At 40.4% G+C, this 17,236-nt stretch overlaps 1 protein-coding gene across 4 annotated transcripts in view; it reads left to right on the top strand.

Annotated features, from left to right (window-relative positions):
* The window catches only part of LOC123681844 (putative polypeptide N-acetylgalactosaminyltransferase 9), a 161,059-nt gene extending 144,332 nt beyond the window's left edge, over nucleotides 1-16,727 (top strand). For 2 of the 4 annotated variants that reach the window (XM_045620155.1, XM_045620156.1), the window contains 2 exons: nucleotides 7,858-8,121; nucleotides 15,494-16,727. In XM_045620155.1, coding sequence (XP_045476111.1) covers nucleotides 7,858-8,121; nucleotides 15,494-15,763 — 534 coding nt within the window. In that variant the 3' untranslated portion in view covers nucleotides 15,764-16,727. The remainder of the gene's footprint in view (nucleotides 1-7,857; nucleotides 8,122-15,493) is intronic. The other 2 variants (XM_045620157.1, XM_045620158.1) reach the window with 2 other exon arrangements.
* Nucleotides 16,728-17,236: the final 509 nt, after the last annotated feature.

Below are 17,236 nucleotides of genomic sequence, written 5' to 3'. Positions count from 1 at the left end.
ACCGTGATCAGAATGATTGGTGCAATTCAATTCTGTTCGGCCGTACGATCTGACGGTCTCAGACTGGGAAACCTTGAAACTTAAAATTTTCAGGGTAGACTAGGATCTCAGTTAATTTCGGGAAAAATTCGACTAGGGGGTTCCGTAGATATGACCGTTCGAAATTTCGTGTTCTTGATAATTACAAAAGTACGAGTTTTGTATCTAATGAGTGTTTTTTTCGAGGTATAAAACTTTAAGTTGGCATTACTGTTCACTACGTCCATTTTATTTTGTTTAGCGATGAAGCGCACTTCTGGTTGAATGACTACATCAACAAACGAAACTGCCGCATTTGGAGTGAAGCTAATCCTCAAGTGTATGTCGAAACACCGTTACATCCAGAAAAACTGACTGTTTTGTGCGCTTTATGGGCTGGTGGAATCATTGGTCCGTACTTCTTTAAAAACGATGATGGCCAGAACGTTACAGTCAATGGTGATCGGTAAAGAGCCATGATTACTAACTTTTTCATTCCTGAATTGAACAACCATGATGTCCAGGAGCTGTGGTTCCAACAAGGCGTAACATGTCACACAGCTCGTGCCACAATCGATTTATTGAAAGACACGTTTGGTGACCGCCTAATTTCACGTTTTGGACCTGTGAATTGGCCTTCAAGATCTTGTGATTTAACACCGCTAGACTACTTTCTGTGGGGCTATGTAAAGTCATTGGTCTATGCGGATAAGCCATAAACCCTTGACCATTTGGAAGACAACATTCGCCGTGTTATTGCCGATATACGGCCACAAATGTTGGAAAAAGTCATCGAAAATTGGACGTCCAGATTGGACTACATCCGAGCCAGCCGTGGCGGTCATATGCCAGAAATCATATTTAAAATGTAATGCCACAAGATTATCTTGCGGATTAATAAAATTCATGTCAATCGAATAATCCATCTTTATTTTATTGCAATTTAAAGTTCTATAGCTGAACAAAAAAAATCCCGAATTCCCGAAAATCCTTCTCCTGTCGATCCCGACGTCTGCAGGTCCATCCAAGTCACGTCCCTCGAACCGGGGGGGGCTCACTCCCCAGCAATTAAATGTTCTTTTAATCTTCCCCAGCCTCCAATTCCGACACTCTCCGGATCCCTCCTAACATACTCCCGGAGTTACAAACGGACAACTATTACTCATCCTGTTGGCGTTCCCGTTTTTGTGCAGCATTCCCGAAAGCGGACCCGACTTGTTTTCATCAGCGTCGGAATATAATTACGGAGGCGGCGTTCCGGGAAATTTCCGGGAAAACTGCGCTTTTTTTCCGGCCCCCCTTCTCCACGTCCGGAATTCGTCCCCGGACTTGAACGATCGGGCAAAACCGTTCGGGTGTGGATTCGAGCGGACGGATTATCGTTGTGAAAGAAATTCGAGGAAATCGATGATTCGGTCAATTTGAGATGTATTAGGCCAATTGAAAAGTATCCGGTCTGATGCACAGAAGGCGGTGCTAGTATTAAATCCATATGGTTTTTAGTTAGTACCAACCTTCAAACGATACGTGTCAAAATTTGACAGCAGTCCGACCGTTAGTTTGTGAGATATTGCGTTCTGAGTATAGCTACTTTTGTTATTTGAAAAAAGATGAAAAAAAAAAGAATTTCGTGTGCTGATAAAATATTGCTTTTTGAAGGGAAAAACCACAGTTAAAGCAAAATCTTGGCTTGATGGAGAGTTTCCGGGGTCTGCACCACGAAAATCAACCATCATTGATTGGTATGCTAAGTTTAAATGTGGTGAAATGAGCACCGAAGACGACGAACGCAGTGGACGCACAAAAGAGGCTGTCACCGACGAAAAAATCGAAAAAGTTCACAAAATAATTTTGATTGACCGTAAAGTGGAGTTGATCGAGATAGCAGACATTGTGAAGATATCATCTGAAAGTATACATCTTATCATTCACGAATATTTGTACATTAGAAAGCTGTGTGCAAAATGGGTGCCTTGCGAGCCCACAATCGATCAAAAGCAACAACGTGTTAATGATTCTGAGCAGTGTTTGAAGCTGTTTAAGTGTAATAAACCTGAATTTTTGCGTCGATATGTGACAATGGCTCCATCATTTCACTCCGGAGTCCAATCGACAGTCAGCTGAATGGACTGCACACGATTAACCGAATCCAAAGCGAGGAAAAGCACAACAGTCAGCTGGCAAGGTTATTGCATCAATATTCTGCAACACTCTTTATGAATCAATGAAATCATTTGCTATTACTTTTTCCTCAACTTAATGCGTCCTTCCAGAGGGACATTTCGAGGTACTTTACCATCGGGAAACCTCATAATCCCTAGAATTATTATCATTTTTTTATTCTAAAGAGTAAACAGTAAGAAAAAAGTGCATTATTGGATACATAAAAAAAAAACAAAATAACAAAAATCGCCGATTCCGTCCTCCACCTGAAAACGGCAGTAACGCGGAAAATCTTCCCTCGGGCCGTCTAAATTTCCCGGGAAAACCGTCTAGTTTTCCCTCCGATCACATACGAATCGGACACTAACCGACCGATATCGACACGATTAAGACCTTGGCAACGTCTCATTCCAGTCGGAAAAACCATTCTTCCGGTGTTTTCCCGACGAAACGACCCGGAAAAACACGGGCAATTCTCACGCGAATTTTCCGGCTGATAAGGGCCGTTTTCCGAGCGTCGCGGAGAAATTTTCACTGAAAATGATACTATTGGTAAGAAGAGAGTTAGTTATCGTTCACTAGTTTTAAAAAAATTCGATCATTTTCCACAGACGATCTATTCTCGGTGAGGTGTGATACAGACTTAAAATTTTAGTATGTTGAAGATGTACTAATATTCTACAAAAAAAATCTTTATTTGAGGTATCTATGACCTATAGTTTCGGAGATATAACGTTTCTTATGAACGTGCAATTTTTACCGATTTTTCCAAGTTTCTTGTTCGATATTTCTGAAACTATGATAGCTACAGAAGAACGGTAAACGGTGTTAGAATCTATGGTTCAGATTCAATTACATTTCGAACTTTCGTGGAAACCTCAAATATGTAAGCGTTGCAAACCTTGTTAAAACAACAAGCTATCGTAGAATCACTAGAATACTGGGCCCGTAACCTGTTGTTATCAGGTCTAATTCCTAAGCACTTGAAACCTCTTTTTTTTTTCATTTTATCAATTCCTTTCCATTGAAAACTCATTGTATTCAGAATGGTTAGGATAAATGATATAAGCCACAGTGTACAATTTAGGACCCACTTCGAATTTAGTCTCTTTTTCGTTCCCAAAACAAGACGTCGACTTCAAGAGAGATATTACTGCCTCCCATAGGGCGACGTCGTGGTGACAAATCGCCCGTTTGACGCGGGCGTCCGTAAACGACGACCGTAACCGACGTCCGCCCCCTCTCTACCCCTATTCCGGTCCCCGGCGGCTGTTCTGTCCGATTGCGGTAGTTTTGGCGTTTATTAGCCTAGCCCTAATAGACTACGCGTCCCTCCACGACGAGGGATAATTGTTATGGATGCGGACGGGATATTACCGCCCCCTGGCGGGTTCTGGACCGGAGTCGACGCTACGAGACGTCTCCGACGCTTGAAATTCCAAAATCCGGCCGATTTTGGTCGCCGCTTAAATTTGTTCCCGGCATCAGGTCCTAGTGTTGCGTGGTGTGAAGCGCCACCTGTTAATTTGCGGCGGGACTAACTAAAGAGGTATCCAAACAACATTGAAGAGATATCTGTAACATTCCTTTTGAAGAGTGTAATATTGTATGGTTGCAAAGCCTGGCCAAAATCTTCTTTTAGCGTTGGAAATATATTTCTGGAGAAGGTCAGCCAGGAGTTTCAACGATACAGGGAATAAAAAACGAACATATACAAAAAGCAACAATAATATAATAAATTACATGATATAGACAAGCATGGCTTGAGAGGAATATGCTACGATCTATTAAAGGACTATTTATACAACCGGGAACAATATGTCGATTTGAATGGCGTCAAGAGTGAAAAAAGGAATATTACATATGGGGTGCCCCAAGGTACTGTTCTGGGTCCCATATTGTTCAACATTTATTTGAATTCCCTGTTAAGTTTGGAGTTGCAAGGCGAAATTATTTGTTATGCAGACGATGCAGCGATATTTTATAGCTCGAGTTCGTGGTTTGAACTGAAGAACAAGGCAGAACAAGATTTGCATCAGATACAACAGTGGTTCAGATATAACAAACTAACATTAAATGTAGCCAAAACAAAATACTTGACGTTTAGCTCCTACTCCTCCGGTATTCCTAATATGGGACCCTTGAGAGAAGCCAATGGAGTAGAGATCGAAGAAGCAGATCATATTAAGTACCTAGGAATAATCATAGACCGTCACCTAAAATGGGATCTTCAAGTGGACAATGTAGTACGAAAGATACGATTCATGCTGGGCCGTTTTAGAAGGATGGCCGAAATTTTGGACTTCAAGCAAATGAAGACTCTCTATCACGCATTAATTGAGTCCCATCTATCGTACGGCATTCTGGGTTGGGGTGCAGCATATGATTGCCACCTCAACAGGCTGAAAATAATACAAAAATCATTCTTAAAAATTATCCTAAGAAAAAGCAGAACGTACAGCAGTGAATGGACGTATAAAGAAGCGGAAGTTATGGATCTGGCACAACTATATGCATTTAAGACTCTGATGGATAATCATAAAAATAAAAATGATATAACACACTCTACTCATACATATCCCACGAGAATAAAAGGTACTCGTCCCACTACTATAAGAGCTGAAAAGACAATTGGCCAAAGATGCAACCAATACTTGGCTCCAAGAATATTCAGCATTCTACCTGAAGATATAAGGAATATCCAAAATTGTTATCAGTTTAAATACAAGCTAAAAATATGGATAAAAAACACCGAAAGAACACTGCTCTACAATATTATAAACTCTAAATAAATAATAAAATAAATGTGTGTATATACAGGGTGGCCACTTTTTCAATGGGATTGTATTGGTAACTTTTAAACCATAATAGTTAGAAGGTCCGTCAAATGGAGAAAAAGTTGCATGCATAGAAGCATTATCAAGCAGTTCAAACAAATCGAGATTATCAGGGCCGGTTATTGAGATATCATAGGAAAAGTAAATTCTGTCATTTTGATTTTTCTTTTTTTCCCACTTTATTTCAAATATTATCAAAAAATGTTACAGGAATTTTTTATTCGACAGTAAATTGTTCTCAATTTGACGTAATCAGATTTCGTAGCCAACGTTTCGTGCTCTCTGGGCCACCCTCAACCTCATTTTTTTCAATACGGACCTGTATATTTTATGACAATTTTCGAAATAACTTTTAACGCTGAATTTAACGATATATCATACAATGTCATTCAAAGTTGATTTTCAGGTGATTTTGACCCTTATCCAAATTTCTTTGGGTCGGATCTGTATTACATTTTAACAACATGCAATACATTTCGATGAGAAAATGTGTTCGAAATGTCCACCATTTTGTAGAATGAACTTAACGGTTCTGGAACCCATACTTCTTATACATTTGCTTATTTCGTCTTCTTGAATACCTTCCAATACATTCTCAATCTTCTCGCGAGAAATCACTATTGTTGGATTTGTCATTTGTTCCGTTGAAACAAATTACAGAATCTAACTTCATTTTGATATCATTACGATATAAGTTTTGCAAGGCTTGGTATTCAAATTCAAAATTATCATATTCGCGTCTCTTGACTATTTTATTAACAGCAGTTTTTGATAAATTGCATTCACTACAGATCCGACCCAAAGAAAATTGGATAAGGGTCAAAATCTCCTGAAAATCAATTTTGAATGACATTGTATGATATATCGTTGAATTCAGCGTTAAAAGTTATTTCGAAAAGTGTCATAAAATATACAGGTTCGTATTGAAAAAAATGAGGTTGAGGGTGGCCCAGAGAGCACGAAAGGTTGGATACGAAATCTGATTACGTCAAATTGAGAACAATTTACTGTCGAATAAAAAATTCTTGTAACATTTTTGGATAATATTTGAAATAAAGTGGGAAAAAAAGTAAAATCAAAATGACAGAATTTACTTTTCTTATGATATCTCAATAACCGGCCCTGATAATCTCGATTTGTTTGAATTGCTTGATAATGCTTCTATGCATGCAACTTTTTCTCCATTTGACCGACCTTCTAACTCTTATGGTTTAAAAGTTACCAATACAATCCCATTGAAAAAGTGGCCACCCTGTATGTATGTATATATATATATATATATATATATATATATATATATATATGTATATGTGTGTATATATTACTTACCCGAATCTTGACCAACTACTCGATAACTGAGAATTTACCCGAATTGTGACATAATACACGGATGTGGATATGGATCACCGAATTGCGACACTGAACCTGAATTGGACTATTCACACTGGATTGAGAAAAGACCGAAAATGGAATGATACTCTGCATCTACTTACCTACACATTAAGGCTAATGTAAAATTTTGTAATATTTGTGATTTTACTCACAGAAAACCATTTTACTTGGTTTTCTCCATTTTTTGAATATTCATTAGTCCCTCATATGTATGTTTATGTATATGTAAACTTTGACGATGAATATATATTATTATTATTATTATATTATTCAAAAGCTCCCAATTTCTTGCCAGTGTTCTCCTCATTGTCCAAATTCCTCCTACATTTCAACTTATCGTACGGTTGCTTTTAACGTTCCAATCCACCCCAAACCTTTGTGCGCCCCTTCCCCGTGAATCTGACGATTCCACCCCGGACGATATCCCTCCCCAAAACCTTTCCCTAGCCTCCAAGTTCGGCACAAATGCGAGAGGCCGTCGACAGAAAAAAAAACCTCGGAGATAATCTAGATCGCCCCCGGGGATTCCCATGAATGCAAAGTTCGGCGAAAGTTATCTGCACGTCCTCGCGTCCCAGACACGTACGGAATTTCTTAGGGGCGCCATCCTCGGACGGGTCAACAAGTTTCCGATCCTCCGAGGGGCATAAGGATCCCGGTTTAGGGATTGTTTATACTTGGGGACACTCACGTTTCTTTCGATGACATACGGCCGGAAGTTCTACCCTGCAGTCGGTTATTGAAAGGAACAGGTGTGGAGTTTCGGGTAACATTTTAGCCTAGCGACATCTGTCGAGTTCGATAATTGCCGCACAATCTTTAGGAGGTCGTTGAATCGACTAGGGTTCGTTTTTTCTATCCCTGGTATAAGAACTACACGATTTCTTCTTCTTTCTCGAGTCTCAGGTTGTTGCTCTGTTGTCCTGTGCTTGCTTGAGTGGTTCTGAAGGTATATGGAGAGATAATCGACTGAGATAGATATCTCTTCATTCTAACAAGCAGTCTTTAACAGGTCATTAAAGCAGGTTGGTCTCTTTTTTCCCATCTTTAATATAAGAACTATATTATTTCCTTCTACTTTTATGAGTCTCTGGTTGTTGGTTTGTTGTCCTCTGCTTTCTCAGGCAGTTCTGAAGGTATCTGGAGAGATAATCGACTGAGAGAGATATCTTTTCATTCTAACAAGCAATCTTGAATAGGTCAATAAAGCAGCTTGGTCTCTTTTTTCCCATCTTTAATATAAGAACTATATAATTTCTTCTACTTTTATGAGTCTCTGGTTGTTGTTTTGTTGTCCTCTGCTTTCTCAAGCAGTTCTGAAGGTATCTGGAGAGATAATCTCTTCACTCTAAGCCATGTATCTTCCATTGGTCAAGCAGTCAAGCTCTCATGGCCCCCTTTCAAATATCCATGCCACGCCAAAATTCTAACCTATATTTCTCGACAGATCCGTAACCTCGGCAAGGGCGGCAAAACCTGCCTGGACTCGCCGGCCCGCAGGAGCGACCTGCACAAGCCAGCAGGACTCTACCCCTGCCACAGACAGGGTGGAAATCAGGTAAAGTTGCATTCACTTACTCAATGTTTTTTCTTTTCTCGATTTCAGATCGCTAGCGACGCCACCGGATATTGCGTGGACTCAGCCTGCAAACCCGAAGACATGCACAAACCCGTCGGTTTGTGGCGGTGTCATCAGCAGGGCGGTAACCAGGTAAAATTGAGCGAGTCCTCTGGCTGTCTCGCTAGGACTCAGCATGCATCTGTTGATAACGACTAAACTGGTATCTGGTTGCTTGGTCTGTCGATGAAACCCCGATGGGTTTGCCTAACCGTTTTATTTTTTTCGCTGCCGAGACTAGCGGAGTGTGGTAGTGACATAAATGACTCTTTCACATGTCACTCCGTAACCTAGATGCGTATAGAGAACTATAACTTGAACTGTAGATTAGCATTAGCTTGTTACAAGCTTGTAGATTCTACAGGCTTCTAATGCTGTGTGAAGTAATTTATCACGAGTATAGTTGCTGTCCAAGATTCCTCAGTCTTTCAACTGATTCAACTAACTCTTTGAATTTGAGAGTGGTTCAAGAGATTGTGGCCTCCTCTTCAATTGCAATCAGCAATGACGATTTGCTTTGTGTACTAGTCTGAAGGTTGGAAAAAAAGGACTTCAGGAAGAAGACGGACTCATTGAGTGCTTTCTAATATATACAAAACCAGTTCACTGGAAAATCTAGCAGATGGCCAAGTGATGCTCTAAAGTATGGTAGCCAAGTATGGTAGTAAGCCAGACCCTTTCAATACCACCAGATCTATAATATAATAATAATTATAACTTTATAAAGCATAAAAGGTCATCAATGAATATTACAAACAGCAACGGCCCGAGGTTAGATCCCTGAGGAACGCCAAACTTGAGCTCATACTCAAAAGATCTGAATCCATTGTAGAAAACATAATTAGTTCTACCCTTCAAATACGAACTAAGCAACCTCACAAAGTCAGGCGCAAAACCAAGTAATGCTAGCTTGTTCGAAAGCAAATTATGGTCAACGGTGTCAAAGGCACGTGAGAAATCTGTATAGATCACATCAACCTGACCTTCATCATCAATGGACTCTGCTATGACCTGCGAAATTGTGGCTAGGTTAGTTACAGTCGACATTCCCCGGACAAAACCATGCTGTGCTGATGATAAATATAATGAATATGACCAAAAGATAAACTCTGGAAAGTTCTAGAATCGGGAGGAAGTATCTTCATACCTCAGGGGTCTTGCTACATGGTTCCATGGTCTTTCTATTGAAGACACAAGGTCTACAAAAGTGCGTGGTAGGGTCATGTCTACCAGAAGACCATAAAAGAAATTTCACGCTTTTGGGAGACAAAGCCTTCGCAAGTTGAAACTTGCAACGTCTTCTCAGGATTTTGAATAGAAAGGTTGAATATACGAGAACAGTTCATAAGAGACAATTCCTTCTATTCAAATCATCTTGGCAGAAGAAGTACATGAAACCTCACTTCTAGATTCTATCGATCTATAGGAACGACTACCAAACACACAAACCGCTAGTCTCGGCAACCTTCCTCATAATACCGAAGCTTCCATTTCAGCATAACCAAGTTAACAACAACAGAAAATCCCTGGACCTTCTGCAGCAGGTTCCTGCTAATATTGTACATACTCTGTTTTTTTTTTATTCGACTTTTTGTAAATATATCCTCCAATTGACATTATTCCCCTTCGAGAAGGAGCAGGATCCGAACGCCAAAAATTTCCAGTTCGCCTCCCTCAATCCTAGCGGCGATAAGACAGGAGACTCTCACGCGAAAACCTCCTTAGGTCGGCGTGCTCAAAAAGCGCACTTTTTTCCGAAGCGGGGTCGACATCAATCAGGCAGGCAAAGCGCTCACGTTACTGCCCGATCGCATATCTGAAATTAGGCGATTCGTCATTGCGGAACAATGGAGTGATGTATGGTCCTTCGAATCGGATAGCCGAGTGACACCGGCGGGGAAGTTTCTGGACGGACGCGTCGAAAGGGTGGGGGGGAGAGAATTGGCGGTTTGTACACCTTTTCTTGGTGCGGGGATCGCTTGAAATTCGATATTTAGGCGATATTTTGCGATTTCGAACTGTTCTTTGTCGAGTTTTTGTCAAGAAAAATACGGTGATACAAAATTAGTAGCATTAGGTGGCTTATCCATTCTGCGGTTAGCCGCATTGCCGTTGCGGTTGCGGCTAACCGCATCTTAAAGTCTTTTATGTCAGTCCAACCGTATTCAGGATAATTCTCGTACAGAAAGTCCTAGAATATTGAGATTTTCAGAGTGACTTTGGATCTTGAATGGACAATTGAGATGGTTGAAATCCAACTAGGGTTCCGTGAATACGGCAATCTAAAACGCAGTGCGGCCAACCGCACCTCAAATTCTATTCTGTTAGTCCAAGCCTAAACAAGATAACTCTCAAGTGAAAAGACTTAGAAAATTGAAATTTTTCAGAATGAGTTTGGATCTCGAATGCCCTAGTTTGGATCGTTAATGAGCGAAATCCAACTAGGGGTCCCGTAAATACAGCCGTTCGAAATTTTGTTCACCACTCAATTTTGAAACTGCAGATTCGATCGAGATCAAAATTTGCATGTGAGGAGAGCGTTAACGTTAAGTTATGAAGTTTTAAGTGCTCGTTAATTCATGTACCAATTGAAACCTTGGAGATCACATACATAGCTATATGGGGTGATTCACCGCGATGGCCTATGTGAAATGAGAAAGTACTAGTCTGTTTCCAGTGAAACCGGAAGTTGTAGAGTTCTGGGAATATTTTAGGGTGAAAGATCATTGTCTCAAACCTCATTATGCAAATTTTCAGCACAAATTCATGATTAGTTTTCTATTAACGCCTTATAGGCCACCGCGGTGAATCACCCTGTTATGTGGTCTTCAATGATGCTAATGGAGTGTGCTCAAATGCTCCTAATTCATTTTTTCTATATCCATAATCAAAATTTCGAAGATGGACCTAACAGAATCACGAAATTCGAAATTTGTGTTGCCATAGAATATTTCTCATGAGAGGTTTCAAAATAGTTATTTCCTAACAAGTGTAGAAAGTGATACTTTTCCGCAAGGGGGAGTGAGTTAGGATCAATATTTTTCCTACTAGTGTAAATGAAACACTTTCACCGAGAGTTTTTGTCTTGATACCGACTGACGTTATAAGAAATTATATTTTTGTGCGCTTAGCCGTCATTTTTAATGCGTTGAGAAGGGAATAATGAAGCACATTAGTGTGAAATTTCTGAATTTTGTTGTCTGGAAATTAAGCTGCGAGTTCATGTACGCTTGAAGATAGCAGACGACAAAACGAGAGAACGAAAAAACTCAGGTAACTCAGTCGTCCTACACAATGCGCGCAAAGTTCATGCAATAAAAATAATTGCATATAAAAACGCTTTCGAACGCATGTTTGGCCGACATCATCAGCGAGATACCCGATCCCGACCGTACAATATCCAGTTTCATGCCAGATATCGTCGAAAAACAAGCGCGACAAAAAAAAAACCGAAACTGCCGGACGCCCCCCGCCCCTAACGCCCACGGCGCCCACCATAAAAACCGGACCCGAATCAACGGGCCGTGTATTCCGGCGACAGACACGAAAAATTATCACATCGCGCGCCGACGAAAAAACCACCGCCCACCCCCTACCGCCCAACCGCCCGACCCGCCAACCCGAACAAATATGATATACAATTCAAATTTTAAATTTAATTTGCGCGGCCGTGTTCGTGTGCAGGCGGGCGCTATCCCCAAGGGCGGGCGTTATCCCCGGGCGGTCGGCGCGGTTTCAGTTATTAATCGCGCCCGGCGTGCGGGAACCGTTATGTTTGACTTGTCCGTCGACTCGTTGCGTTTTGGAGGTCCGACCGGGGGAGGTGGGCGGTTGGGCGGTTTGCCGCCACGTCGATTTTCGGAGACCCGGGGCGGGTTATGTCTCATTCGAATTTGATGGGGTTGTTTGTTGGGTTGTTTCGCAGCGGGCGTTATCGGTTATTTTCGACGCTCGGGTCGATTCGACGACGTCTGGGTGGGCGGGAAGACTTTCGTAACGTTTTTTTCAGTTTCAATTGTTCGATTCGCTTGGGTTTCCTTCGCGGAGGACTTTTAGGATGCTCCTGTTTATTGTTATTATCGTTGTTTATGACCAACAAAAGCCAAGATGAAATTCTATGGTTCTCAATAAACATATTAACAGAAAAAAAATGAGGGGACACTGGACCACTCGTTTATTCATGCACTAATTGCACCTTTAGAGTGTTTAAAACCTTATAAAGGGTGTTTTTTCGAGCTATAGAACTTTAAATTGCAATAAAACAACGATGGATTATTCTATTGACATGAATTTTATTTATCCGCAAGATAATCTTGTGGCATTATATTTTAAATATGATTTCTGTCATATGACCGCCACGGCTGGCTCAGATGTAGTCCAATCTGGACGTCCAATTTTCGATTACTTTTTCCAACATTTGTGGCCGTATATCGGCAATAACACGGCGAATGTTGTCTTCCAAATGGTCAAGGGTTTGTGGCTTATCCGCATAGATCAATGGCTTTACATAGCCCCCACAGAAAGTAGTCTAGCGGTGTTAAATCACAAGATCTTGAAGGCCAATTCACAGGTCCAAAACGTGCAATTAGGCGGTCACCAAACGTGTCTTCCAATAAATCGATTGTGGCACGAGCTGTGTGACATGTTGCGCCGTCTTGTTGGAACCACAGCTCCTGGACATCATGATTGTTCAATTCAGGAATGAAAAAATTAGTAATCATGGCTCTATACCGATCACCATTGACTGTAACGTTCTGGCCATCATCGTTTTTGAAGAAGTACGAACCAATGATTCCACCAGCCCATAAAGCGCACCAAACAGTCAGTTTTTCTGGATGTAACGGTGTTTCGACATACACTTGAGGATTAGCTTCACTCCAAATGCGGCAGTTTTGTTTGTTGACGTAGCCATTCAACCAGAAGTGCGCTTCATCTCTAAACAAAATAAAATGGACGTAGTGCGCGATACGTATTCCGCACAGAACCATAATTTTCGAAATGAAATTGCACTATTTGCAAGCGTTGTTCAGGCGTGAGTCTATTCATGATGAATTGCCAAACCAAACTGAGAATAAATCACTTGACAGCCGTTAAATCGGTCGCCATCTTGAACAGTAATGCCAACTTAAAGTTATATACCTCGAAAAAAACACCCGTTAGATTCAAAATTCACCTTCTTCATGATTTAGTACCTAAAATTGAGAGGAATGAAAATTTTTTTCACGAAAACCAAGCAATCTTAAACGCCGAAAAGTACACCCATCCATCTTCTCCATAAACGCAAAATCCAATCGCCGAAGAACAGCCATCGCTCAGAAAAGTAGCCCTGTTCTCATTATCTGCGGTTGAACGATCTATACTCCCTCTCCACCGTCCCTCCTCTGCCTCATCCAGAGGTAATTTTTCACGAGATAATTAATCACGTCGGCATCGCGCGAATTGCCTCATTTTCGATTATTTCGCCAATTACCCGAAGTGTCAGCCGGCTCCGCGTCCAGACCAGGTGGGCCTTCGGGCGCCTAAATCGGGCGCAGAATTTACGACCTAATCGAGGGTCGATAAAATGAACAAAGCTCAAACATTGCACACACACACACATAGGGGGAGAGAAAATCCCCGAGCGAAATAATATGCAGGAAATTGAACGAATTTCAGGGAAATGGGTTTCTGGTACGACGCCTCTGGTGCCGGTTGGCTGAGCCTAAGGTTTAGCTTGAACGGTTCTCTTTCGTTTTGGGTAGAGAAAGTGGGGGAGAGAAAATGAGAAAATTTCTGTCAGGTGACCGAAAGGGTTTGTAGGGTTTTTATGGAACTTCGGTGCTTGTATTGTAAAGAGTGTTTTCCAATTGTGGGACACCAAACTTTAGGAGGTGATAGTACCCATCGAAATAAGGAAAAAAGCTCCTATAAATATATGTCCGAAAGTGCTACCTCTTTGAGTTGAAGCCATCCAAAGTCTTCATATTAATCATACATTTTCTGCCATAACTTTCGAACGCTTCGATGGATTTTAATGAAAATTTAGTCTTAGGCGCAACTTTTCACTACACTTCTTATGCTGCTCATATTTTCTTCTAACAAAAAGTTTTGGAGGTAGTTTTCTCAGAAAAACTAAGGGGTATCGTATAAAACCCCCGTTTACTATTTTTTCTGACATCTGAGAAAAATTTCGATAGTTTTTTCTCAAAATCCGATAAATTTTACGTAGAAAATGAAATCTGTGTTTTTTCCATGTGATGAGCCGTTCTCGAGATATAGGCTTCTGAAAAAATTATGCCATTTTCAATTCGTTGAAGAAATTAGTCTAAATTATTTTAGTAGGGGTCTCTGTTCACCTGGAAGTGCTGTAACACCATAAAGCAACTGGCCAGAGGCAATAAAGTGACTCTACTATGGGTACCAGGCCACTTTGGTGTTGAAGGAAACGAAAAAGCCGATGAACTTGCAAAAAGTGCATCAATGTTACACCTTCTGGACCTAGCCTTTCTGTGGGTTAGGAAAAGAGCAATATAATGCAGCGATCCAGCAATTGGAGTTCAATAACAGGAAACCCACTGAACAAACACTCCTGGACTTACTCAGGCCAAGAAATTCGTGATGATTTCACCTACCTACGCCAGAAAGCTCTTGGAGCTGTCACGAGCTGAGCTTCGGGTGATGGTGGGACTGCTGACGGGGCACTGTCGGTACAAACAGCATTTGTACCGTTTGGGAAAGTCAGCAGATGAGATTTGCAGGCTCTGTGGATCAGAAGCAGAAACAGCTGAACACATGATATGCAAGTGTCCAGAGCTGGCTGGCCTAAGAACCATTCATATGGGGAACCTGGTCCTAGATACCCGTGAGGTAACGGCCAAGGCCCCTAAGGAGGTTGCCAGTTTTATCAACGCCATTGACGACCTCCTTGGGTTTCCATGATTGAGTAGGGTAGAGAACAAAAGATCCACATGGTCGCAGTTCCCGGAAGGCTTACCGAGCCACAACCACAGTTCAAATAATAATAATACTAGTCAAAATTATCTTAGTAGGTTAGGTTAGGTATCTTAGGTAGTATCTTAGTAGGTTAATAAACCATGGTAATCACTTCAACAAATTCAGAAGACTATATCTCGAGAACGGCTGATTCTATGGGAAAAACACAAGATACATTTTTTACGTAAAATTTATCGAAACTAACCCTAAAACTTTATTTGTGTAGAAAATACCATCATCATAAGATGTTCATAGATGAGTACTATCACGTTCTAAAAGTTTGGCATACGATTAGGAAACACCCTCTATAACCGTGTCAGACTTACCAGCAAGCATATCATAAATCACAAAAGATTCTCGTTATAAACATACAGAGTGCGCCATCGAGTAACTATTGTAAACGGTTCGATCCTGCTCCTTCGCACGTTGCCAAACCTACCGAAAATTCCCCGAATCTCCCGAAAACTAACCAGACCTCTCGGTCTTGTTGCAGTTCTGGATGTACAGCAAGGCCGGTGAAATCCGTAGAGATGAGGCCTGTCTGGACTACAGCGGCCAAGAGGTCATCCTATACCCTTGCCACGGCAGCAAGGGCAACCAGTACTGGGAATACGACCCAGACACCAAACTGCTGCGCCACGGCAGTTCCAACAAGTGTCTGGCAATCAACGAGGCCAAGACGAAGCTCCTGATGGAATCCTGCGACAGCGACGTTGCCAGACAGACCTGGTCGTTGGAGAACTACGACCCGAAAAAATTGTGATTTCGGTTTGTGGAAGATCTGTATTGATAAGAGTGCTAGGTAACGGTTATCGAAAGAGGAACTTTCAGAAATGGTGTTTTATATCGTGTAAAATTTTGATGTACATATCCCTGCTTGAATATCGAGTTTTTTTCGACTTGTCTCGAATTTATATCATTCCAACTTGTACGTATCACTTTTCGACATTGCCATACAATGTAAATCTGACAAAGTTTATTCGTTGTCTCGACTGTACCATATCAGGACTTTGTAGGTACCAATTTTTTCAAGTTTTTGTGATAAATCATCGCTTTTTGAAGTGATCCGTTCATACATGAGGACTTTATATACCCGCAATTATATATCATCTTTTATTGTTTTATTGTATATAAAATTCGCATTGTTAGTTAGGATGTTGTATAAATTTTATGGTTTGATTTTTTTTTTTTTAATATTTGTTTCGAATTAAGATAGACTACATTAAGTACATTCCATATTTTATAATTCCGTAATTTATATTGTTGTTCCTCTGTACTTGAGACTTTGGAGTCAATTGAAAGTGTGTGATTTGCTCAAATGTATATTTCGAAGTCCTTAAAAAAAAATTTTTATTTGTATCTTAACATTTTATCATTCCAATTTCTTGATGTGAGTTATACTTTGTGATCTTAGCTTTCTTTCTCCAAATTTCATTAACTGGTTTTGTGAGTTTCCTAAATTTTTTCTTTAGAAACTAACAATTAAGGATGAAATGCTTTCCATATTCTCCGAAACTGTTGTTCGATATTTTTTTCAAATTGTATATTACTAGGGATAACTTAGAAGTTGCCATATTTGTTTCATGTGAAAACTTCGGAGAGTATAGAAAGATTGTTTTTTTCAACGAGGCCAGTCAATCTGTGTAAATTTAAATATTCTTGAAATGTGCCTTAATTTTCCTGTATATTGAGAGTTGAATAAATATGTTATAAAAATCTGAAAAAAACTCATTTCACTCAAATAGTGAGTTATTCATTATCTTTCTTGGAATTTCAATCACAACAAAGTACCTTGAAGATTATTTGTGACTGTGACTGTAAAGTAGTCGGTGAAACCGTTCAAAGAGGCCAACATCTCAAACATCAACTGATAAAGTTATAACATGCATATTTTTGGAAATTCTCTTTAACCAAGACACTGCTCTTTGTCACAAATTGATTAAAACCTGGTCAAATTGAACAAATTTTGATTCCAACTGCTTGATAACCCACCTTATTCTCCAGATCTGACCCCTAGTTATTATGTACTGGCTTTTTGCGGACCTCAAAAGAATGATCCAGGAAAAGAATTTAGGCTCTAATGAAGAAGTGATCGCCTAGTTGGAGCAAATGTAAAGACGAATCTATCTACAGAGAAGGCATTGAAAAGTTTTAGAAGCGTTGGAGTTCATGTACACTTGAAGGTGGCTATGTTGACAAATAAAGTCAAATTTTTAAGAGAAAATGTGTTTTTACT

The sequence above is a fragment of the Harmonia axyridis genome, chromosome 6 (assembly GCF_914767665.1).
Source record: "Harmonia axyridis chromosome 6, icHarAxyr1.1, whole genome shotgun sequence".
Lineage (NCBI taxonomy): Eukaryota > Metazoa > Arthropoda > Insecta > Coleoptera > Coccinellidae > Harmonia > Harmonia axyridis.
This window is presented reverse-complemented; position numbering and strand designations above follow the sequence as displayed.